This window comes from Cervus canadensis, chromosome X (assembly GCF_019320065.1).
Source record: "Cervus canadensis isolate Bull #8, Minnesota chromosome X, ASM1932006v1, whole genome shotgun sequence".
NCBI lineage: Eukaryota > Metazoa > Chordata > Mammalia > Artiodactyla > Cervidae > Cervus > Cervus canadensis.
Genome location: NC_057419.1, coordinates 70,198,622 through 70,223,782, shown reverse-complemented (window position 1 = coordinate 70,223,782; position 25,161 = coordinate 70,198,622). Strand labels below are relative to the sequence as shown.

General features: G+C 44.7%; 2 protein-coding genes across 2 annotated transcripts; one reads left to right on the top strand and one right to left on the bottom strand.

Moving 5' to 3' along the window:
• The first annotated feature begins 3,692 nt into the window (after positions 1-3,692).
• LOC122435372 (melanoma-associated antigen B4-like) lies at positions 3,693-8,547 on the top strand. The gene is made up of 2 exons (XM_043459512.1): positions 3,693-3,769; positions 6,060-8,547. Exon 2 carries the CDS (start codon positions 6,117-6,119, stop codon positions 8,094-8,096), a length of 1,980 nt encoding a protein of 659 aa, XP_043315447.1. The 5' UTR covers positions 3,693-3,769; positions 6,060-6,116; the 3' UTR covers positions 8,097-8,547.
• A 10,539-nt stretch (positions 8,548-19,086) lies between these two features.
• Positions 19,087-20,226, bottom strand: LOC122435378 (cyclin-dependent kinase 2-associated protein 1-like). Its single transcript, XM_043459516.1, has one exon. It carries the CDS (start codon positions 20,118-20,120, stop codon positions 19,857-19,859), a length of 264 nt encoding a protein of 87 aa, XP_043315451.1. The 5' UTR covers positions 20,121-20,226; the 3' UTR covers positions 19,087-19,856.
• Between the last annotated feature and the right edge of the window lie 4,935 nt (positions 20,227-25,161).

Sequence of the window (25,161 nt, the reverse complement as noted above, 5' to 3'; positions counted from 1 at the left end):
TAATAGTAAAAATATATCTAGGACTTTCTCTGGAGCTGTTGTGGGCAGTGTGAGGTCAGTTCATTTTCAGATAGTTCCTTTATCTGGCTTATACTTCTCAAGATCTATAGGCCCCTTCCTATGTAGTCAGTTCTAACTGCAGGGTTTTAATCGATTGCACCTGTCACTTCCAAAGCGGTTCCCTCTGTTTATTTTAGCTTCTTCTGTTTGCTGGTCTCTTCGGTGTCTAATTTCCACCCTGACACAAGGGGGCGGTGGTGGTCACTTTTTTAGGCTCACTTGTTCAGTCATGCTGTGTGGAGGGAGGAGCACTGCAAACAAACATCACTGGTATGTGTGGGGCGTGGTCGCAGGGTTTGGGCCACACTGGGTTTGCCCCCGCTCACGGCATGTGTGCTTTCCCAGTCTACACTGCTCAGGCTCTAGGTTGCTCTGCCGGGAACTGTCTGAGGCAGGCCCTGGGTTGCGTGCACTTCCCAGGTCTAAGCTGCTCAGGTTCAGGTTCTCAGGTACTCCACAAAGGCGCAGACTTGGTTGAACCTGCGTTTTGTGCCCGTCCCAGGTCTGAGCAGCTCAGGTGACCAGGTGCTTGGTGAGCTCAGTCACCCCCAGTTGGAGGCTGTGTCTTATTGCCTCCCCTGTACCAGCTGCTTGGTTTTCTGGGTATACAATGGGCACACCTTCTCAGGTGTGCCATGTGTCTCTTCTGGGGAGCTGATCTCTGGCTGTGACCCTCCTGGCAGATGTCAACCATCCATAATCCCAAAAAGTCTTGGTTAGCAACGAAGCCTGCTTGCAGTTTCATAGAGGATGACTCTCTGGGGCCGCAATTGCCCCCTTCCGGCTCTGGTTGCCCTCGCCTGCCTGTCTCCAGCAGAGGATGGGCCAGTCTGCAGCCAGCTAGCTCTGCTCAGTCCTTTGTTCTGTGAGCGGGCCTGGCAGTGTCTTAGGTTAGGGCTTTTTGTGAGATAGCTATCCCACAGTCTGGGTTGCTATTTCAAGTTAGTTCCCTCAGATTGGCCTCGGGACATTCAGGCCTGGTCCTTGCCCTAAGCAATGCAGCCCATGCCTCCCTGCCCAGCCCTTGCTTGCTAGTGGCAGATGCGAGTGTCTGGGCTGCTTCTCCACTGGGAGTTGCCCTTAGGCATGTAATCTGTGGGTTTTAATTAATTATTTATTTATTTATTTATTTTTCTTCCCAGTTATGTTGCCCTCTGAGATTCCAAGGCTCGCCACAGACCCACTGGTGAGAGTATTTCCTGGTGTTTGGAAACTTCTCTCTTTTTTAAGACTCCCTTCCCAGGATGGATCTCCATCCCTACCTCTTTTGTCTCCCTTTTTATCTTTAATATTTTGTCCTACCTCATTTTGAAGACAATCGGCTGCCTTTCTAGGTGCCTGATGTCCTCTGCCAGCATTCAGAAGTTGTCTTGTGGAATTTGCTCAGCATTCAAATATTCTTTCAATGAATTTGTGGGGGAGAAAGTGGTCTCCCCATCCTATTCCTCCACCATCTTAGGACTGCCCCTTGAAACATGGGATCTTAATTCCACAACCAGGATTTGAACTCACACCCCTTGCATTGGAAGCACAGTTTTGTCTTTTATAATTTGAACTTTTATTTTTTGCTTGGGGATAGCCGATTAACAATATTGTGACAGTTTCAGATGAAAAGTGAAGGGACTCATCCATACATATACATACATCCATACATATACATGTATATACTCTCCCCCAAACTCTCCTACCATCAATATTGCCATATAACACATAACCAAAATAATTAAGAGAGATAAAGGAGAGAAAGAGATAATGCTCAGTAACCATATGATCATCTGCATGTGCAAATTCAGACACCCTCAAGTCATCAAGGGCTTACAAGATTATCAGGTGCTATCCTTCTATGTAGAAAGTACATACTTTCTTTTTTTATTTTTTTATTTTACTTTATTTTTTTAATTAAAAATATTTATTTTTATTTTTTTTTTGGCTGCTCTGGGTCTTAGCTGTGACACTCAGGATCTTTATTGCCACATATAGGCTCTTTAGTTGTGGCATATGAAAGTTTTAGTTGTGGCACATGAACTGTTAGTTCTGGTATGTGGGATCCAGTTGCCTGACCAGGGATCGAACCTGGGCCCCCTGCACTGGGAGCACAGTCTTAACCACTGGACCAATAGGAGGGTCCTGAAAGTAAAGATTTTAGAACTACCCTAAATCTGGTGGCTCAGAAAGTAAAGAATTCACCTGCAATGTGGGAGTCCTGGATTCAATCTCTGGGTTTGGTACATCCCCTGGAGGAGAGCACCCCACTCCAGGATTCTTGCCTGGAGAATCCCCATGGACAGAGGAGCCTGTCAGGCTACAGTCCATGGGGTTGCAAAGAATAGGACATGACTGAGCGACTAAGCACACACCCAAAATCTGGTTGAAGAGAAGGAATATATCAGCTCTTTTTCTCTGACAGCATAACATCTGTCCTGAGTTCCTTGGTTTCTGCTGCATTTTCCTAATCTTACATCACTTTTGGGACTGAGTCCCGTTTTCTCCCAGATTTCCTAGAGGGTAACTGCTCAAGTGTTTGTAGGAATATACGTTTCCCAGGAAGTCTTTAATCAAGCAACAGAAGCTGATATCTGAACTCCATGAAGGAGGACTGTGGAGACAGTGACTCCTGATTATGGTGGTCACCCAAAGAGGTATCTTACATCAGTAGAAAGAGCAGTCCCAGGCTGTGGTAGATGTAGTGGGGATGCTGAGCAAGAGGAATCCAGGACTCGAGTTGCATCCCCACTGCCTGTTTTTGGAGGCCCTTATGGACTACGATCACATGAGGGTCACCCTGACTTCCAACTTGGAATTCTCAAGGAGACTTGGACCTTGATGTAAGACAAGCAGCTTCATAAAGCAGACAGTGGAGTTACAGGATTCATTACGTGTCAATGTGAGGACATGAAAGTGGACTCACAGTAGCACACACTGCATAAAAGGAGGCCCTGGAAAACCTCTGTCGCTGTGCTCCCGAGGAAGCTCAAGTCACAGATGTCAGGTTGATTTCAGTCTGGAAATTCTCAGTGAGGTGAGGCCTCTGTCTAATAGGATCAGCCTAGTTTAGTGGGTGGACGAACCTGAGCCCAAGCAGGACCTCAGATGACAATGCTGAGTGTTAGAGGGGACCCCTGGAGAGGGAGCCAAACAGCATTCTGTAAATTCTTAGCTCTGAGAGACCCAGAAGAGTTACTTCTGAGTGGTCCCCTCATTCCACCTGTGTGATCTCAGGGACGGCAAGGCCTTCTCTAGCAGGATAGGGCCCCAGATCTGCAGAGGGGTGTCATCTTGACCATAACCAGACTTAAGGTGAGGACAATCAGTGCTAATGAGAGGATCTCTCCCTGAAAGAGGGAGGCTTACAGAGTGGCACCCCTCCTGACAAGCAGAGATGCTCAGAGCAGTGCCCTGATTCCCTCCACTAGGGACTTGGGAAGGTGAGGGCTTTGTTTGGGGGCTGAAGGACTTGGGTTCATAGATGGAGACTTTCAGGGCTCTGATAAACTGCACACGGAGGACCCTGAGAGAGAATCCCGGGACGGATGAATATTGAGCTACCGGGGTTCCCGTAGCACGCTGCCCCTGCCGTCGTCCCTGGGAGACCGCACGTAGGACCTTACGCAGCTCCCCTCCACTTCCGCTTCGAAGGCGAGAAGTTTGACCGATAGCCGCAGCGACCGTTTGGCGGAGACTTGGTGTCCAGGACTCGTTAGGAACCAAGGTGAGGACCTGAATGTAGCTGAAGGAGCTTTCCCAACCCTCCCAGTAATAAAAGTGACCCATCCACATCCCACCCCTGTGATATGGCTCTTGTGGGCCCCTCAGTGCTATTGGCTGAATGCGGTCTAGCGTCTCAGGTGAAGGCATTGGTCTGTGGGGGTAGGCCCGGATTCTACCCTCGAAGGAGCTCTCGGTCCTAGATAACGGCCCTGAGGGCCGATGAGCAGACTTCGACACTGCAAGGGGGCCACACTGAGCGGCCCCCCTGCACTCAGCTCTAAGAGGCCCCAGGTGGAGCTGGCTGATTGTGGTGCCCCCTGTTGTCCACAGGAGGTGGTCCTGGGGAATTGAGAGTCTTGCCCTAACAGAATAAAACCAGTTCAACAAAGGGAGCTAGTCCCCAACATGATTCATGGTTGTGACGCTGAGTGAGGTTGGGGGCTACTTCCTTAAGAAACGGGGCCACATCAAGCACCAGCCCTGTTCTCAGGCCTGGGAGAATTGGGCGTTTTGACATGACACTTCCCGGGACATCTCAGGGAAGTGACAGACCAGGTCAAAGGGGGCAGCCTCAGGTTGACAGGGGAGGGTTTCGGGTTTACCAGGTGTCATGGTGAGAACCTCAGAGGCTGTGGGGATGTTCCACACCACATCATTCAGACCAAATCCTCCCTGTCGTCATCCCTGGTCGACCTCAAGAATACATGTCGGTCCCCACTGTGGGCTAAGGAGTGGTCATCTAAGGGAGTGGTCAGCAGAAGGAGAAATCTTAGACCCTGTCATGAGTCAAAAGTAGACCTTGGTTACTTCTATGTCCTGGCTATTGTAAATAGTGCTGCAGTGAACATTTGAGTACAAGTGTTTTTTTCAGTTAGTTTCCTCAGGATATATGCCCAGTAGTGGTACTGTTGGCTCATGTGATAGTTTTATTCCTAGTTTTTTATGCAGAGTGAATTAAGTCAGAAAAAGGAAAGCCAGTATCATATATTAATGCATATATATGGAATCCAGAAAGATGGTACTGATGAACCTGTTGGCAGGGCAGCCTGGAGATGGAGACGTAGAAAACACACTCATGGACACAGTAGGGGAAGGAGAGGGAGGGGCAGATTGAGAGAGCAACATTGAAAACATACATATTACCATATGTAAAATAAATAACCAGTGGGAATTAGTTTCATGACTCAGGGAGCTCAAAGCCAGTACTCTGACAGCTTAAGAGGGGTGGGATGGGGTAGGGGGTGGGATGGGGTGGGATGGGGGAGAGTTTCAAGAGGGAGGGGACATACAGTATACCTATGGCTGATTCATATTGTTGTGGGGCAGAAAATAACACAATATTGTAAAGGTATTATCTTTCAATTAAAAATAAATAAGTTTGTTTTTAAAAAGACACGTAGAAGAAAAGAAAAGCAAAAAAAAAAAAATTAACTTTGAATTGGGATCTTGGATGGGACCACAGGGACAGCAACCTGCCTGCAACAGCTTCCATTCTTAGGAGACCATGTTTGGTAAGATGAGGTCATCTTCACTTCCTCCTGTTGGGACACAGGGTGGTTGGCTTTTACTATCACACAGGCATCAATTCAGGAGAAAGAGGAGGTTCTCTACCAGGAGCTCAGTTGAGGAACCTGAGTGAGGACACAAAGCATCCATCCCAACCCTTGGATTTCAGCCCAGGAAATCTCAGGGATGGGCTGTGAGGTTGAACATCTGCTTTACTGTTTTATACCAAGTCTAGGGGAGGGGAAATGTCTAGTCTGAAGGTGCAGCCACCAGTTAGCAAATGGAGAATAATGCCCAACATTTTAAGGAGCCAAGGTAAGGACCATGAATGATGATCCCAGTGAACTCAGGGTAGAAAAGACCCTACTAAGCTCTCAGCACTGGTTATCCCCTGGGAGGGAGGTGGACTGAGGCATCCCTTCACTTGCTTCTGGATCATGTGGGGGTCTAAACTGTCAACATCAGAGTAGCAGAGGGAAGGATGCCCAGGCTCCGCCAGGATTTGATGTGATAATAGTGAAGATGAGCTGAAAGGAACCCACTGTCAGCACCTGCTGTCACCTCAGTAAATCCAAAGCAGGGCTGAGAGGATGCAGAGGAAAAATCTAAGGCCTCTGTTCTTCCTCTGTGGGATTCTCAGGGGACACGCTGGCCAGGAAAACAGGAGCCTTGTGGATTCCTAGGGCAGTGTCCCCAAGGACACCTGCAGAGGCGGCCTTTGATTAAGCCAAGGTAGAATCTCCCTGTTTTAAGGTGCTCATGTCACCTCATTCTCCATCCTTCAGGTGCCCCAATCCCCTATTGGCCCAGACTCCTGCCTACGGTCCCTGAGCACAGCCATCATGCCTCGTGGGCAGAAGAGTAAGAACCGTGCTCGTGAGAAACGTCGCCAGGCCCAGGCTGATACCCAGGGTCTTCGTGATGAGGCCACCACATCTGGGGGAGAAGAGACCACCTCTTCCTCTCCTCCTGATTCAGAGAGCGCTCCCTCAAGCTCATCTGCTGCTGGCACCCCCAAGGGGCCTCAGGGAGCCCAAGGCACCACCAGTGCTGCTGCAGGTGCTATACGCAAAAGATCTGGTGTCGGTGGCAAAGCACACTCAAGATCTGGTGCAGGTGGCAAAGCACGCTCAAGAGCTGGTGTAGGTGCCGAGGGCCAAGTTCAGGAAGGTGAAAATTCCTCCCAGGCCTCAGCTGCTGCTGAGAGTTCTCACACAGAACTTCTGGCCAGGAAGTCAGAGATGTTGGTGCAGTACATGCTGTTTAAGTATAAAGTGAGGGAGCTCATTAAGAGGTCTGAAATGCTGAAGGTTATCCACAGAAGGTACAGGGAGCAATTCCCTGAGATCCTCAGCAGGGCCTCTGAGCACATGGAGCTGGTGTTTGGCCTGGTGCTGAGGGAAGTCAGGCCCAACAGTCACTCCTATACCCTGGTGAGCAACGTAGATTTCGGCGACAGTGAGTCTATGAGAGGTGATTGGGGGCTGCCGAAGAATGGTCTTCTGATGCCTCTGCTGGGTGTCATCTACCTCAATGGCCGCCGTGCCTCTGAGGAGGATGTCTGGAAGTTCCTGAATATTCTGGGCATCTATGATGGAAGAAGGCACTTCATTTTTGGAGACACCAGGAAGCTCATCACAGAAGATCTGGTGCGGGAAGAGTACCTGGAGTACCACCAGGTGCCCGGCAGCGATCCCCCTCGCTATGAGTTCCTGTGGGGTCCTAAAGCACTCACAGAAAACTGCAAGATGAAAGTCCTGCAGTTTTTGACCAAGGTCAACGATTCGGTCCCCGATGCCTTACTGCCGCATTATGAGGAGGCTTGGAGAGAGGAGGTAGAGAGCGCCAGAGCCAGAGCTGCAGCCAGTGCTGGCCCTTCTGCCTCAGGCAGTGCTGGCCCTTCTGCCTCAGCCAGTGCTGGCCCTCCTGCCTCAGCCAGACCTGGCACTTCTGCTGCAGCCAGGGCTGCCACTTCGGCCTCAGCCAGGGCTGATATGTCTGCCACGGCCAGGCCTGGCCCTTCTGCCTCGGCCCATGCTGGCCATCCTGCCTCTGCCAGGCCTGGCCCTTCTGCCTCTGCCAGGCCTGGCCCTTCTGCCTCTGCCAGTTCTGGTCTTTCTGCCTCAGCCAGACCTGGCACTTCTGGTGCAGCCGGGGCTGGCACTTCGGCCTCGGCCAGGGCTGACGTGTCTGCCAGGGCCAGGCCTGGCCCTTCTGTCTCAGCCAGTGCTGGCCCTTCTGCCTCAGCCAGTGCTGGCCCTTCTGCCTTGGCCAGACCTGGCACTTCTGGTGCATCCAGAGCTGGCACTTCGGCCTTGGCCAGGGCTGACATGTCTGCCAGGGCCAGGCCTGTCCCTTCTGCCTCAGCCAGTGCTGGCCCTCCTGCCTCGGCCAGACCTGGCACTTCTGGTGCAGCCAGGGCTGGCACTTCAGCCTCGGCCAGGGCTGACATGTCTGCCACGGCCAGGCCTGGCCCTTCTGCCTCAGCCAGGCCTGGCCCTTCTGCCTCAGCCAGTGCTGGCTCTCCTGCCTCAGCCAGTGCTGGCACTTCGGCCTCGGCCAGGGCTGACATGTCTGCCACGGCCAGGCCTGGCCCTTCTGTCTCAGCCAGTGCTGGCCCTCCTGCCTCGGCCAGACCTGGCACTTCTGGTGCAGCCAGGGCTGGCAGTTCGGCCTCGGGCAGGGCTGACGTGTCTGCCAGGGCCAGGCCTGGCCCTTCTGCCTCGGCCAGTGCTGGCATTTCTGCCTCGGCCAGTGCTAGCACTTCTGCCTCGGCCAGTACCCACTCCAGGGCCACATCTAGCTGCTCATCTCACCCCTAGTGTGGTCTGAAGCCTGCTCTTCACTTTGTGGTTGTAAAAGCCTGTCAACCTGTGTTCCTAATATGCATCAATAACTTGTTGACTTTCCCCCATAATTTTCAGTATTACTTTTTTCAACAGAAACTTTATTTAGTTTAATGATAGAAGTATATTAATTACATGGGTACACACTATTTGCTGTTTGTCAAATTTAGGAGTAAGAGTTTTGTTTTTTGAAATACATATTGGAAATCCTTAAATCACTTGTGATCCAGGATGAGAATAACATCACTTTAGTATAAGAATATGCTTAGAAATGTGAAAGACACCACACTAAGAGAGGCTCAGAACATTGATACATAAATAGAGATATAGCTGAAAGTTAGTCAGTTTTTGGTTTGCTTTCCTCTCTGTTTAGTCTCCCTTTTTGTAAAGATAAAAGTTATATACATGGATCTGCTTATGGTTTTCAAGAATGTTTGAGAATATAAATTATCTCAAATGATTTATTCGTGGTTCTTCTTTTACACAAACATTAATTGAGCATCTACTCTTAAGAAGTCTTCATGCTTATACTGGTGATATTTAGTCAAAAATGTCCCAGCCTCTGCCCATTCAATTATAGTCTCTCAGAGAAGCCGTCATTCTATGGAAGAGGCTGAGATGCTCTCTACCTCAAGAAGAAAAAGTGAAAAGGGTAAAGTGGGGTTGGAAACAGCATATTACATTGTTTTCATTGCTAGGCAGAATTTTTGCTAGATTCAGGAGGTTGGGTATTTTTTTTTTTCCTTCAGTTAGAATGCTGCATAGTACCTGATATCTGTTAGATGCAAAAAGAAAAAAAAAAAAAGAATACTGGCTGATGTAATCCCAGCTGATTATCTGAGGTCAAGATAATCATAGTAATAACAGCCACTGCCCTTAATGTCTCAGTAGAGTCAAGCACCATGACAGATGCTTTCTGTAAATACATATATTCCACCAGTCCAGCAAGACAGGGCTTATCAAACACAGTTCACGATGGAGAGCCCGAGGCTCATAGAGATAGTGTTTGATTTTTGCCGAAATACTTCAGGCTGGTAAATGACAGAGCTGGGACTAGACTCCTGCTCTATAAACTACTGGAGCACTCATACTATTTTCACCCTCCCCCGACCCCAAGACATACCCTTGTCTTTTTTTTTTAAACAAGTACTTTTAACATTTGATATTTCATTTCCTTTTTCTTATTTATTTATTTGGCTGTGCTGGCTCTTAGTTGCGACACGTGGGGTCTACTTCCCTGACGAGGGATCAAACGTGGGCCCCCTGCATTGGGAGCCTGGAGTCCTAGCCCCTGGACCACCAGGAAAGTCCCCACCCTGTATCTTTTATTTCAGTGTTTTTCTCAATACTTCAAAATTTGTTCTAGGTGATAAAGAATGCCCTTGTGCTCAAGCTACTGGATCAGAATGTGTAACCAGAGCAGTAAGAATACCAAATATATTTAACAAAAAATACATATCACTTATTCATTATTCACAGATAAATGAGACAATATTCGGTGCCAGTATAAGCATGTACGTTGGCCATATTAGATAACTTCTGAAGACCAAGGGCTCTCCATATCATGCTTACAGTCTCTTGCCGGTAGAAAGTATATCTATCAGAAGAGAAATAACATGAGAACCTTCACCTGACTGATAAGGAGATAGATTGATGTACTTTTTTTACCTGATGGGTGACCACCTGTCCTGGGACTCCTGCCATGGGCTATAGCTTCTCCATCTTCCAGCACTCCTAGGAGAGAGACCCATTCTCTGTAGCACTGCAGAGCAAACACGGCTCAAGAGTTTGCAGAGATGTATAATTTCCCCAGAGCCTTTAATCCAAGATACAGAAAGCAAGATGAGGACCCCATGTAGGAGGATTGAGGAGAGCAGCACCCCAGAATATGGGTGGGGGGGGTCACTGGAACAGCATTCCCGACTGCTCTCAGACACACAGAATCTCAGAACTGTTAGGTAAAGCACAGCCTCGCTTATTTCTCAGGCTTCTCAGAGACCTAAGAAACTTGGTGTTGGGGCAGAGTTCTGAGGTCGGATAGGAGTGAGGATCAGTCTCTCAGAATTGATGGTGATTAACCTGAATGAGGGCGATAGAAAGACCCAGCCACAACAGTAGCAACCTGTAAAGACCTGTCCTCATTGGCAAGCCCATAAAGTCCAGAAAAATCCAGGCTGCTGTAGTTAATGCTTTCAGATCAGGTCCCAGGAAGGTGAGGACATTGGGAATCAGCAGAGTCCTCAGCCTCAGATCAGCAGAGAATAGAACCCCAGGAAGGGTGCAAAGCGAGGACCCAGGATGTGGACACGGAAGCCACTCAACTCACAGCCAACAGGGCTACACTTAGTCCCTCCTCTCCAGTTAGCCCTGGGAAGCATAGGTAAGTGCTGGCCAGCTCAAGGGTCCCCTGACTTCTGCCTGGAGGGTGTCAAGGAGATGTGGACATTGATTTATAGGCTGGCTCTTCATCAGAGAGTGGAAATCCCAGGCATGACATTTGCACAGTCCTGTATGAGGAGTGTGGCCGCCAACTACCCCGTTACAGATAAATTCTTAGAAAGTCCCGCAAATGTAATGGGCCCTGGGAGGGAACAGGCAGGGCTTTCAGACTAGGTTTATCCCTTATTTTCTGAAGGCAGATGGCTTCAGGGCCTTAAAATCCTTGGGCTAATGGAGGGAGCCTCTATCAGCTGAGGAAGGGTACCCAGTTCCTAACAGGAGTCAATTGATGATACTGACCAACAACAAAGGATCCCTCCCAGAAAGAAGGGGGCTACAGAGGGCACTGTCCCTGTTGTCAGGCCTGAGAGTGTGCCACATAGGCCTGGTGACATGGTGAGTCCTACTCACTTCCTCCCAGAGGATCACATGGACGTAACGAACCTCATCCTGATCAAAGGGAGCAGCCAAAGCTCAGCAGAAGGATGATTTCCAGGTTGTGCCAGAAGTCAAGGTAAGGAACCTGAAGACTGAAAAGACCACCTGCCTCAAAACAGTGGGACAGAACATATTCCTTCCACTACCGTTAGCCTTGGAAGACCATGGGCTGGGTGGGCCATGAGGCAAATTCCACTTCTACCTTGAGAGTCTCAGGGAATTGGGGGCCTGATTGGAGAAGCATTAAGGCAATTCAGGGAATATTTCCAGGTTATTTTCAATCAGATTGAGGATGGTAAAGAATGTGGAAACACACATACCAGGATGTCCACACACAATCCTCCCTACTGTCAGGCTAGAAGGCTCCAGGCAGAGTTGTCAGGCCAAGGGGCCCTTCAGTTCTGACCAAGGAGTAGCAGGAAAATTAGGGTTTTGTTCTCATGGTGGTGGTCCCATGTTAACAAGGGGGAATCTTGGGCTTGGCTGAGAGTCAGAATTTGGGACCCTGATTTGGGACCCTGAGAGGAATCATCTGTCATCCTCAACCAGCTTCCAGAGCTTTCATTCTTGTGAGACTATTGGCAGGTATGGCTAGTTAAGGCCACCCTTATTTCTTCCTCCAGGCTCACAGGAAGGTATGGGTCTTACTATGAGGAAATAGGCCTGAGATCAAGAAGGAGGGGATTCCCCAGGCCCCACCAGAATTCAAATTGTGGAGCCGGAGTGGAGACTGAGGGGTCTACCCATCCCTGAACAGAGGGGACAAAAGAGAGTCATGCCCTACCCTTTGATGTCAGTTCTAGAAGATCAGGGCATGGCTGTAAGCACTCTCCCTAACTTCTTTATATCATGCCTTTTTGTTATTATTGAATTGCTAAGTCGTGTCTGACACTTTTGTGACACCATGGACTGTAGCCCACGAGGCCCCTCTGTCCATGAGATTTTCCAGGGAAGAATTCTGAAGTGGGTTGCCATTTCCTCCACCAGGGGATTTTCCCGACCCAGGGATCAAAACTATGTCTCCTGCGGTTCCTGTACCACAGGCCGTACCAGTGAGCCACCAGGGAAGCCCTGTATCAGGCATAAGGAAGGTCAGATCTTTGTTGGAAAGTGCAGCCACCAGTCACAAAAAGTGAGGGATATGATGCCTGCCAGGCACTGCAGCAGATAGTTTACAGTTAGCACCAAGGCCACCAGTCCTTCCAGACCGGGCTTGGCACGCTCCATTCACAGTTAAAAAACTGAGGCACTCTTCAGTTTAATAATGTGACAAATTTCCCATGGCTGGTAAGTGACAGTGATGGTTGTAGGCCATTGATTTGAGTTAGTCTAAAGCTCACCCTCTCACTCCTGCAAGCCTGAGCTGACCTTATGCCCTTAATTCCCTTTTTATTCTCATTACTGTGAAATGTATCTGAAGCAATAAGAAGAGGGACTCTCATGTCCAACTATTATACTGTAACACATAGCCAGAGCAATAATAATAATAAAAGCAAAATATATGTGACATATGAAGAGAGGAAAAAGATATTATTCACTGACAATAGGATCATCTATCCATACACACTAGGTCTCAGATAAGCTTAAAAGATCTGAAAGCTTTAAAGATTCAGATAAGCTCAAAAGATCAGGATTCAAAAAAAAAAATCATCTCACAGCCATTTCTTTGTATAAAGACATATCTATTAGATCTGAAATATAAAGTTTATTTATTAGAACAGAGGTTGCCTGAGAAGTCTGGCTGAAGGAGAGAAGGGACAGGTTACCACGTTTTGTTTCCCTCACAGGTCTCTACCTGGACCCCCATTACTTATGCCATGGATTTCCCATCTTTCATCACTCCTAGGACAGGGACTCCTTCTCTGCAAGGTTTGGAGCAGGGAAACTGCTCAGGGCTTTTCAGGGATGCAGCATTTCCCAAGAAGTCTCTAATCTAAGGGACAAGGGCCTATAGGAGGACACCGTGCACCTGGACTGAGGAAAGCAACACCCCAGAGTATTAGGTGTAAGAAGGCTCCAGGCAGAGCTCTCAAGCTGAACATCTCCTTGCTGTGTTGTCACAGTATAGTTGTCAGGGTTTGAGACCTTAGGTCTAAGGAGGGCAATCTCAGGTCACAGAAGGAATTGTCAGATATATATGTGAAGCCCCTTGAAATGAACGGAAAGAAATAGCCACCCAGAACCACTGGGGTTCTGTAGCATCCAGTTCCTGATATCAGCCCTTGGAGGTCCTGAATTACATCATAGGATGAGGAAGAGAGAGCACTACTGCCATGGGTAGGACACATTCCAGAACTAAGTCCACCAGCTCCTCCCACATAGTGACATCCAGGGCAGATCTTTCATCTTGTGATTGAAAAGAGAAGTAAGTATTCCAAGTAGCTGAGTGCCAAGGTAGAGCTGAAGGGAACACATTTTATGTCTTTTTTTGTTCTTGCTTGACCTCAGTAACTGGGAGATGTATCTTTTTCTGTTTAGGGCTTTCTTTCTGATGCTCTTAAAATACTATTCCTTATAATTGAAGGTTTATTTGACATCCATATCTGTGTTATGAACAAAGTATATCCCATTTATTGCTGTATTTCCGTATAGGTATAAAGGTTTTGGTATTTTGTATAATGAATCAGAAATCCTTGGACCTCCTTTTATGGTTCAGAACAAGACATGTCAAGAGAGTTGGGATTTTCTTGCCAATGTGAAAGAACACTGAGTAAAATTGTTGGTATCAGAAAATAAAAGGATCTTGACTGAGTGGCATCTGCAATACAGTGGAACAGGAATTCCAAGCCCCTTTCCCTACAGCAACCCAGATTTTAAAATTGTATAAGTAACAAAATACCTTTATAGATGGTCCAGAATGCAATTAAGAAATTGAAGTATCACAGGTAAGCATATAACTTAGATCAGCTGCACTTGAAATGGGTAAGAACAGCAATTTGACTTTATTGGCATCATGCCCTGGCTCAGGCTGGCAGAGCTTAGTAACAAGAGAGATTGTGACCTTTCTTGTTGGGGGAAAGTGAGAGTGAGGTGAATGTTCCGAGTGTCCAGGAAAATGTTACAATTAAGAAATGAATTCAAGAAAGCTGCAGGACACAAAATAACACACAAAAATGAGTTGTGTTTGTAAATACTAACAACAAACTATCTGAAAAAGAAATTAAGAAAACAGTTCTATTTGAAAAGTGTCAAAAAGAGTAAAATACTTAGGAATAAATTTAACAAAGGAAGTGAGAGAGCTATACACTAAAAGCAACAAGACATTGATGGAAGAAAGTGGAAAAGACACAAATAAAAAGATGTCCCAAGTATATGAACTGGAAGAATTCACACTGTTAAAGTATTCATACTACCCAAAGTGATCTACAGATTTAATATAATGTATGTCATAATCCCAGTGGAATTTTCCAGAGAAATATAAATGCTAAAATTCATATGAAACCACAGAAGACCTTGAATAGACAAAGTAATCTTGACAAAGAGGAGCAAAGGTGGAAGCATGGCACATCTTGACTTGGAGTATAGTATGAGACGGCGTGATACCAGCATAAACATAGACACACAGACCAACGGAGCAGAATAGAGCCTAGAAATAAACACATGCATTTATAGGCATGTGATCTTTGACAAAGGCACTAAGAATACACAACGGAAAAAACATACATCCTCAATCAACAAATAGTGTTGAGAAAATTGGATATTTGCATGAAAAGAGTAAAACTGGAGTCCTATCTTACATCATACTAAAAAAAAATACAAAATGGATTCAAGACTTAAAAATGAGACCAGAAACCATAAAACTCTTAGAAGAAAACATGGGGGAAAGCTCCTTGTCATTGGTCTTGGCAATGTTCTGGGTGTGTGTGTTGTTTTTTTTGTTTTTTTTTTTTTTTGTATTTTGTTTATTTGTTTTTAATTTGACAGCAGAAACCCAAGCAAGAAAAACAAAAATAAGTTGGACTACATCAAATTAAAAGATTCTGTATAGCAATGGATATGATCAACAAAATGAAAAGGTGAAATAGGAGAAAATATTTTCAAGCCATATATTTGATAAATTAATATCTAAATCATAAAAGAAGTCATACAACTCAATAACAGAATAATTAATTAAAAATAACTTTAAAAATGGGCAAAGAACCTAAATATTTTCCAAAGAAGACATACGAATGGCCAACAGCTATGTGAAAAGGGGCTCAGCATCACTAATCATCAGGGAGATGATAATCCAGACCACAGTAAGAGATCACCTCATACCTATTGGGAGAGCTATTATCAAAAAGCCAAGTGATAACAAGTGTTTGCAAGGGTGTTGAGAAAAGGGAACTTTTGTACACAGTTGCTGGGAATATAAATTGGCACAGCCACTATGGAAAACAGTGTGGAGGTTCCTCAGAAAATTACAACTGTAACTATCGCATGACTCAGCATTTCTACTTCTGAGTATGCTGTTGACACTTGAACAATACAAGACTGAACTGTGCAGGCCCACTTATAGATGAATTTTTTTCCATAAATACATTGGGAAACTATTCAGAGATTTGAGATGATTTGAAAAAAACTCACAGGGGACTCGCATAGCCTAGAAATACAAAAAATTAAGAAAAAGGTGTCATGAATGCATAAAATTTATGTAGATAGTAGTCTATTTTATCACTTACTATCATAAAATATACACAAATATAAAAGGATTAAATTTATCAAAAGTTATGCACACACACACACACACGCACACACACACTTTTGGACCATGAATAGCACTATACATTCCTGATGAGCAATTTCTATAGTAAACTGTGATCTCAAAGTGATCACTGATGGTCCATGGGTATTTCTCATTGTGTTCAGTACAATACCGTAAGCCTTGAATAACAGCATAGGACTCAAATGAAGTGCCCCTAGTGGTGCTGGAAGTGCTCACAAGAAACAGAGAGAAGTCATGACTTCATACAAAAAGTTGCTTGTTATGTACCACAGTTTGGGTCTGCAGTCGTGGTTGCCACCATTTCAAGATGAATGAATCCAGCATAAGGACCACTGTAAGAAAAAGAAATTTATGAAGCCATCACTGCAGCTACACCAGCAGGTGTGAAAATCTTGTGCTTTTTGTGAAATACTTTATCTTGTATTGAAAATATAGCTTGTATATGGGTGCAGGATTGCTATAAGCTAGGCATATCTATAGATTCTAATATGATTGAAGAAAAATCAAAGTCATTATGGCAACCTAAAGCAAAAGGGGGGTAAAGGGTCTAAAGCTGGAGAATTTTATGCCAGCAAAGGTTGGTCAGATAATTTTAGAGAGAGATTTGACTTAAAATATCAAAATAATAGTAGAAGCAGCTTTTGAGAAATCAAGAGGCAACAGATGCATTCCCAGGTGCCATTAACAAAATCACTGGGTATTAATCTTGTATCCTGCAACTTTACCAATTCATTGATGAGCTCTAGTAGTTTTCTGGTAGCATCTTTAGGCTTTTCTATGTCTAGTATCATGTCATCTGCAAACAGTGCCAGTTTTAGTGGTTTTCCAACTTGGATTCCTTTTATTTCTTCTCTTCTCTGATTACCACAGCTAGGACTTCTGAAATCATGTTGAATAAAAGTGGAGACAATGCACATCCTTGAGATTTTCATATTAAGTGAAGTCAGACAAAGACAAATATCACATCACTCATATGTGGAAATATAATTTTAAAAAATTGATACAAAGGAAAAAAATAGAAACAGACTGAACAGATCTCAAAAATTAACTTATGTTTGCCAAAGAGGAAACATGGTAGGGAGGAATAAATCATGAGCTTGGGATGAACATATACACACTACTGTATACAAGGTAGATAACCAACAAGGACCTACTGTATAGAGGAGGAAACTCAATATTCTGTGATAGCTTATATGAGAAAAGATTCTTTAAAAGAATGGATATATGCATATATATCACCTAATCACTTTGCAGTACACCTGAAACTTATACAACATTGTAAATCAACTGTACTCCAAGAAAAAGTTAAAAAAGAAAATCACTGAGGAGAAAACAGATCTGTCTGGACAGGTTTTAATGCAGATGAAAGTGCCCTATTCTGGGGGAAATGCCACAAAGTACATGGATTGTTAAGGAAGGGAAGTGAACTCCAGGATTTGAGATAGAATGAGATAGGCTAATTCTATGATTTTGTGCAAATGCCATCAGGGTTTTGTGCAAATGATCAGGACTCCACTAACCTATAGAGCTGCTAACCCTGAGCCTTCAAGGGAAACAATAAACACAATCTCCCAGTGTTTCAGTTGTACAACAAGAAGGCCGGACAGCAGGAAACTTTGGGGGGATTGGTTTCATCAGTGCTTCGTCCCTGAATTCAGGAAGTACCTTGCCAGTAAGGGACTGCCTTTTAAAATTCTTTTGATATTGGACAATGCCCTTGGCCATCCAGAACCCCATGAGTTCAACACTGAAGGCGTCAAAGTGGTCTCCTTTCCCCTAAACACAACATCTCTAAGTCAGCCTATAGATCAGAGGGTCAGAGGGACCCTTAAGGCTCAGTACACATGGCATTCAATGGAAATGTTTGTCAATGCTACGGAAGAGAACCCTGATAGAACATTATGAAGTCTGGAAGGATTGCACGACTGAAGATGTGATTGTTGTCACACACACACACACACACAAAATCCCATGAATGCCCAAACAATAAATTCCTGCTAAAGAAAACTGTCCAGATGTTGTGCATGCCTTCACAGGATTTATGACAGAGTCAGTCAAGGAAATCATGAAAGAGACTTTGGATATAGCATGAAAAGTTGGGAGGGGGTGAAGAGTCCCAAAATATGGATCTTGGAACAATCCAAGGGCTAACAGAAATTACAGCAGAGAAATTAACAGAATACAACTTGATGGACATGATTGGTTCCAAACCAGAGCTGGATGATGACGAATAAGACATAGAAGAAGCAGTGCCAGAAAACAAATTGACATTAGACAATCTGGCAGAAGTGTTCAGAGTACTCAAGACTGCTTTTGACTTCTTGTATGGCATGGACCCTTCTATGATAAGGGCACTGAAATGAAAGCAAATAGTGGAAGGAGGGCTGATAATACACAGAAACATTTTTAGAGAAATGAAAAAGCAATATGTTTGGAGAGAAATTACAATGTATTTCCATAAAGGTACACTGAGTGTGCCTGCTTCTCCTGCCTTGCCTTCCACCTCCTCTGCTCTTCCATCTCTGCCACTCATCAAGGTCAACCCCTCTTCTTCCTCCTCCACCTTAGCCTACTCAGCATGATGGTGATGGGAATAAAGACCTTCATGATGACCCACTTCCACTCAATGAGCAGTAAATAATCGTCATGCCATACAGGTAATAAACTTATCTCTTGAGTATGTGTGTGAGTGTCTTTGTCCTAAGAGCTAATAACTCTATGGCAAGGACTGTATGAGATGCTTCTGTGTCATCATCACCTTCATCATCACCACCAGCTAAATATTCGTCATGTAGAACATTGCATACAAGACTTGTATTGAAGTGGATGGTCTACCATTACATAGGCAGAAGGTGAGGATATTTAATATAAAACTAATAATGTCTTCATTTTCTTACTGTTTTATAACTTTACTTTCAAAGTGTTATATTACTGCACAGGGTCCCACCTCTCTCTTATCAATGGATAAGCTGCACATCAGACTGTCATCATAGGTAAGTGTTTTCTCTTAAAGTAACAATGTTTTCAGTACTGTATTATAAGTACTACCATAATAGTGTATGCTATAAAAATTTTTAGCGATTCATTCATTACTGTATATGCTTGGCAACCATGAAGCAATCCTATTGATTACACTAGGCTACTACAGAGCAGTCATATTACTACTTCTTCATTATCAAAGTTTGAATCATTCATTATACCTGTAACTAAATATGAATTTCTTTTTACATTATGTTTTCATTTTTTATATTTAGTGTTTTGTATCTATAGTCTTTTGTGTCATGTAAGATAATATAGATGTAGGTACTGACATAATTCTTATAAATGGATGCTGTAAACTTACAGTATTGCTAAATACAGTACTGTGAATATATTTTCTTACGATTTTCTTTTTTTTTCTGTTAATGAAAATAAGCTTTATTATATCAAGTAATAAATACAAAGACACAAACAGTTCCATTTTCTTCCAGATGTTTGGGTCAACCCTCAGAAAAGGCAGAACTGAAATCTACATACAGTCTTAGGAAAAATTTCAGGGGTCCTTGTTAGGTTTGGTTTGGGAGGTTGCTCTTTCTTCTGTATTTATAACTTGTGCATTTTAGAATGGACTTCAAAGCACTAATAATCATGCAAATATGCTTAAGCAAAAAAGAAGTTACATTAAGCAGAATCTATACCGTATGGCAAACGAGGGGACTGGCTACTAGGTTAAGTGTGCTGTCAAGTCCGTACTACTGAAAAAAAAACTTCAAGTTATATCAGCTTGTGAAAAGGAACACTGAACAATGTGGGTTAACATAAATGTATTCAAAAGAAAACCTGACACTGGTATCTCAGAGTCAAAACTAGTTTGCTGTAAGACAGGTAACTTCTACGTGCATCTTTTGAATCAATGCTTTTAAAAAAAGAAAACAAAACCACAAACACCTGGAAAGTTCCTAACTATTTCCAATGTAACTCCTAATCAATTGCAAAATCTTTCCTCAATCTTAAAGAGACTGTAGATTCAGAGCCTAAATGAACCACGGGAGGGGCAGAGGGACGAGAAACTGAACTGGTTAACTTGAAAACAAAAGTTTCATCTCAATAAGGGAGGTGAACTGTAACTTCTCCTCTGGGAAGAAGCTGGAAAACCTTCCAGGCTCACAAGGCAGCTAGGACCTTGCGTTTCGTTCCGTTTCAGCCAGGCACTCCCGCACCAATCCTCGGGCATGGATGATGCCTTGTTTTAGTCTCTCCATCGCACTCTTGCTGCCCGCGTAGGTGGGTCTGATCTCCTTCCCCAGCTCTTCGATGATGGCCAGCAGCTTGGCATATTTGCTCTGGGGCACCTGGCTGTTCCCAGTACCCTGGGTGTAGCCTAGAGATGGCGGCCCGTAGTCACTCAGCAGCTGGCGGTACTGTGAAGACGTGGCCATGCTGGTGGAGGGCGGGTGGACGCTCCCAGCGGCGTTGAGGAAGGCGGCGGGCTTGTGTGCGGTCAAGTTCGGTTTGTAAGACCCCGAGCGGCGAGGCGCGCCGGGGCGCAGCGGGGCCCGGCCCGCTAGGGCGGCGGCGGCGAGGCGGTCCCGGCGTCCGTGCGCCCGTCCGTGCGGCCGCCGAGCTCCCGCGCCCTTTTTGTTGTTGACGGCTCGGGCCACACTGGCAGATATGGCCGTCCCTCACCCTGACACCCGCTGCAGTATATCACCCATACATCCGGCGGGCGCGCGGGCGCAGGGGCGGCCGCAAACTTTGAGCGGAGCCAGCGGGGCCGGCCGGGGCCGGGAGGGGGCGGCCTGGCGCGCCGCGGCCGGGAGTCCTCTTATGATTTTCTTAATAACATTTTAGTTTCTCTACCTTACTTTATTGTAAGAATACAGTAGAAAATACTTACAGCATACAAAATATGCAATCACGGGTTATCAGTACGGCTTCCAGTCAACAGTAGGTTATCAGTAGTTAAGTTCGGACAGAGTGAAAAGTATACAGTTATTTTTGACTGCATGGGGGATTGGTGCCTCTAACCTCCGCATGGTTCAAGGGTCAATTGTACATCCAAAGGAAGTGAAATCAGGATCTCGAAGAGACATCTTCACTCCTGTGTTCATTGCACCATATTTACAATAGCCAAGATATGGTAACAACCCAAATCTCTACCAACAGATAAATGGATAATAAAAATGTGGTAGACACAATGGGATATAATTTCACCTTAAAAATAAAAGAAATCTTGTTATATGGGACAACATGGAGAAACCACAGGGGCATTATTCTAAATGAAAAAGCCAGTCACAGAAAGACAAATGCTCCATGGTTCCACTTATATGAGGTATCTAAAATTTTTAAAAACATAGAAATCATGTCAATGTATGGCAAAACCCACTACAATATTGTAAAGTAATTAGCCTCCAACTAATAAAAATAAATGAAGAAAAAAAAAAGAACACATAGAAACACAGAAGGCCCAGGGCAGGGAGAAATGGGCAGTTGCTTTTCACTTGGTATAATGTTTCAGTTATGCAAGATGAATAAATTCCAGAGATCTGCTGTGTAACATTGTGCCTGTATTTAACAGTACTGTATTATGTGTCTAAAAATTTAAGAGAGTAGATCTGATGTTAAGTGTTTTTACCACAACAATAATTTGAAAAGTTGATTGTCTTGCTCTCTCTCCAGTAGAGAGTAAGCTGATTAAGTGAACGCATTTAGAAAACTCTTTTATACTGTTAGAGAGTGAGAATGTCAATGGGTGAAGCCACTGTCGAAAACAGTATTGAGGTTCCTCAAAAAATTAAAAACTGAATTACCATTTGATTCATCAAACCCACTTCTGGGTATCTATCCAAAGGAGTTAAAATTACACTCTCCAAGAGATATCAGTATTCCCATATTTGTTGCAGCATTATTCACAATAACCAAGACAGGGAAGCAGCCTAAATGTCCTTTGATGAATGAATGGATAAATATATGGTGTCTACATATCATGGAGTGTTGTGTGTGTGCGTCCTCAGTCGCTCAGTTATGTCCAACTATTTTCCAACCCCATGGAATCCAGGCTCCTCTATCCATGGGATTTTCCACGCAAGAATACTAGAGGGGATTGCTGTTTCCTCCTCCAGGGGAGGATGCCATTTCCTTCTCCAATGGGTTACCTCTTACAAGTGGGTTACCCTTTCCTCGTCCAGGGGATCATTCCAATCCAAGGACTGAACCCAGGTTTCCTGTGTGTCCTGCATTGGCAGGTGGATTATTTACCACTGAGCTACCTGGGAAGCCCATAATGGAGTAGTATTCAGCCTTAAAGAGAAGGAAACTTTGTCATTTGCAATAATAGAGATGATCGAGATGACATTATGCTAAGTGAAATAAGCCAGACACAGAATGACAAATACATGATACCACTTAAATGAGGAATCTAAAACAGGCAAACTGATAGAAGCAGGGTAGGATGGTGATTGCCAGGGCCTGGGAAGAGGCATAGTGAGAAAGTGATTGTCAAAGGACACAGATTTTCTGTTATATAAGATGAATAATTTCTAGAAATATACTGTATAGCATAGAGCTTATAGTTAACAATTCTATATTGGATACTTAAAGATTTTCTGAAAGTGTGGATGCTACATTAATTGTTCTTATTCCTCCCCACCTCCAAAAAAATAAATGAGTAAATAAATAATGAGGGTAGGAGGAAGCTTTGGAGATAATGGACATATTGTAGGCATATATTGTAAATATGGATCACAAGCAGGGGTGCCCACCATCCAGGCCTTGGATCAGAACCTCATGTGAGAGCAGTAGGGACATTTAGATTAGAAATAAAGTTCATAATAAATGGAATGTGCTTGAATTATCCCAAAACTATCCCCCACTCCCAGTCTGTGGAAATATTGTCTTCTACAAAACCAGTCCCTGGTGCCAAAAAGGTTGGGCACTGCTGAAAGAAGATGTCAAAAGCAGGGGTAGAGAGGGCAGGCAGTTGGAGTTGAAAGCAAGTGTAAATGGCCTGCGGTGAGGCAGTTTGGAGCCTTGTTGTTATCAGTCATTGTCATGTCCCACTCTTTGTGACCCCATGGACTGCAGCTCATCAGGCCCCCCTGCCCTTCACTATATCCCAGAGTTCTCTCAAACTCATGTGCATGGAGTCAGTGATGCCATCCAACTATCTCATCCTCTGCACCTCCTTCTTCTCCTGCCCTCAATCTTTCCTTCCTAGCATCAGGGTGTTTTCCAACAAGTCGGCTCTTTGCATCAAGTGGTTAAAGTATTGGAGCTTCAACTTCAGCATCTGTCCTTCCAATGAATATTCAGGGTTGATATCCTTTAGGATGGACTGACTTGATCTCCTTGCTGTCCGAGGGACTCTCAAGAGTCTTCTCCAAGACCACAGTTCGAAAGCATCAATTATTTGACGCTCAGCTTGCTTTAAGGTCCAACTCTCAAATTCGTACATGACTACTGGAAAAACCATACCTTTGACTATAGTGACCTTTGTTGGCAAAGTGATGTCTCTGTTTTTTAATACACTGTCTAGGTTTGGAGCCTTAGGAAAATGCAAAGCCATCAGTGAGAGGTCATTTTAAGTGAAGTAGCTGTGGGGTAGACAGACAGTGGAAGTGGTGGGCATGACCAGATCCTCAGATGGAGGGCCTAAGAGAGTCCAAAGTCTCCAGGACTGGTGACCGTTACCCTGGGTTGAGGGAGCCAGAGACCTCTCCATTAAGAAAGTACTCAATTATTTTATCTTGTGTGTAACTGGGAAAATTCTAGGCAAGTTCTAGTTTTTTTGTTGCTACTTAAATACGTGGAAATATTGGTTATTTAGATGAAATGGTAGCTAGGAGGGAAGATACTGGTCAATGACAAAAATTCTAAAAACTTTGAGTTGTTTCCAACTGGGAAAGATTCTACCTCAAGCACATTCTATGCTACATCCTCTGGTGTGAATGTTACATGATCTCCTTGCTACACTGTGATTTTCTTTGTCTTGGAGTTTGGGTAATGTGCTGGAGTTCATGGGGCTAGTGAAAGAGCGTGTGAAACAATTGACTAGCTTAAACTGCTTTTGCCTCCTCAAATAGATTGTTGATTAATCACACCTTGAGTCATTTTACAAAGAAAGAAGTTCATGTGTCCAAGAAGGAACGCATGACCTCAGGATGACCCCGGAGGAAGATCTTCAGACTGCAGAATTCAGAGAAGAGAAATGTTGCCCCGAGGGCCCTTTACAAAGTGAGAAGTCCTTCAATGAAGAAAACCTGGCTTCCAGTAACCTGAGTAGCTGAAATGGACTAATTGAAGACTAGCCAATTAGCTTCCAAGTTAGAAATTCTCCTGACCCCTTAGATTTCAGGGGCTTCCATTGTGGCTCAGCTGGTAAAGAATCCACCTGCAATGCAGGAGACCTGGTTCGATCCCTGGGTTTGGAAGATCGCCTGGAGAAGGGAAAGGCTACCGACTCCAGTATTCTGGCCTGGAGAATTCCATGGACAGTCCATGGGGTTGCAAAGAGTTGGACACGACTGAAAAACTTTCACTTCATTTCACTTAGATTTCACCCAGGCTGCTGAATTGAAGAGAGATGTGAAACCTTGTCTTCTGCATTGGTCAGCCTCTCTTTTCTCAAAAACTCTTGCCTTAAGTATTGGCTTCTGTGCACATCAGGCAGTGAGCCCATGTTCATTGAATTTGGGCAGCCCAGTTGAGATTTAGGACTTGTGACCATCTGCTTGAGGCACTGTAGCCCCTGGCAGAGTGTGGGCCCTCAGCACCCACCCTGAGTGGCCACCTCGACTGAGTTTGTCTAGAGAATCATCTCTCGGGTTCCTGTTTCCTCACCATGGCACTCCGGGATCCTCAGGCCCCTCTCACTTTTAAGAAAAGGAACAGCTCCAGGATAATACATCTTCGGGGTGAGTAAACTCGTTAAAATGTGCCAGTAGTTAAATGTGCTAAATGTAGTTAAAATGTGCCTGTAGTCTAGTAATCTCGTCAGGACTGTGGGTTAGAATGGATGAGATGGTTGGATGGCATCACCAATTCAATGGACTTGACTTTGAGCAAACCCCAGAGTATAGTGAAGGACAGGGAAGCCTGGTGTTCTGCAGTCCATGGGGTCGCAAAGAGTCGGACATGACAGGATGACTGAAGAATGATAACAACACTGTGGGATAGACTCCCACCTAGGGGAGTTTATTACATTTGGTTAGAACCCTAAGGCTACAACCATGGGTTAGAGACCCACCTTAAGATGACAATGCAAGAGGTTAGAGCTGCTGAGGTACTCAAAGGATTGGGTTAGAGCTCCGACTACTGGGTTAAGGTCCCAGGCCTTTGGATTTACTTGCTTGTTTGTCTATGTCTGACTGTTATATGTGTTGGGATTTGGCTAATAGGAGTTGGCTTTTGGTTGACTGTGACAAAACTTTATTAAACCTGATGTTAATGAGGGTTCTCTGAATCAGGAGATAAAACACCTTG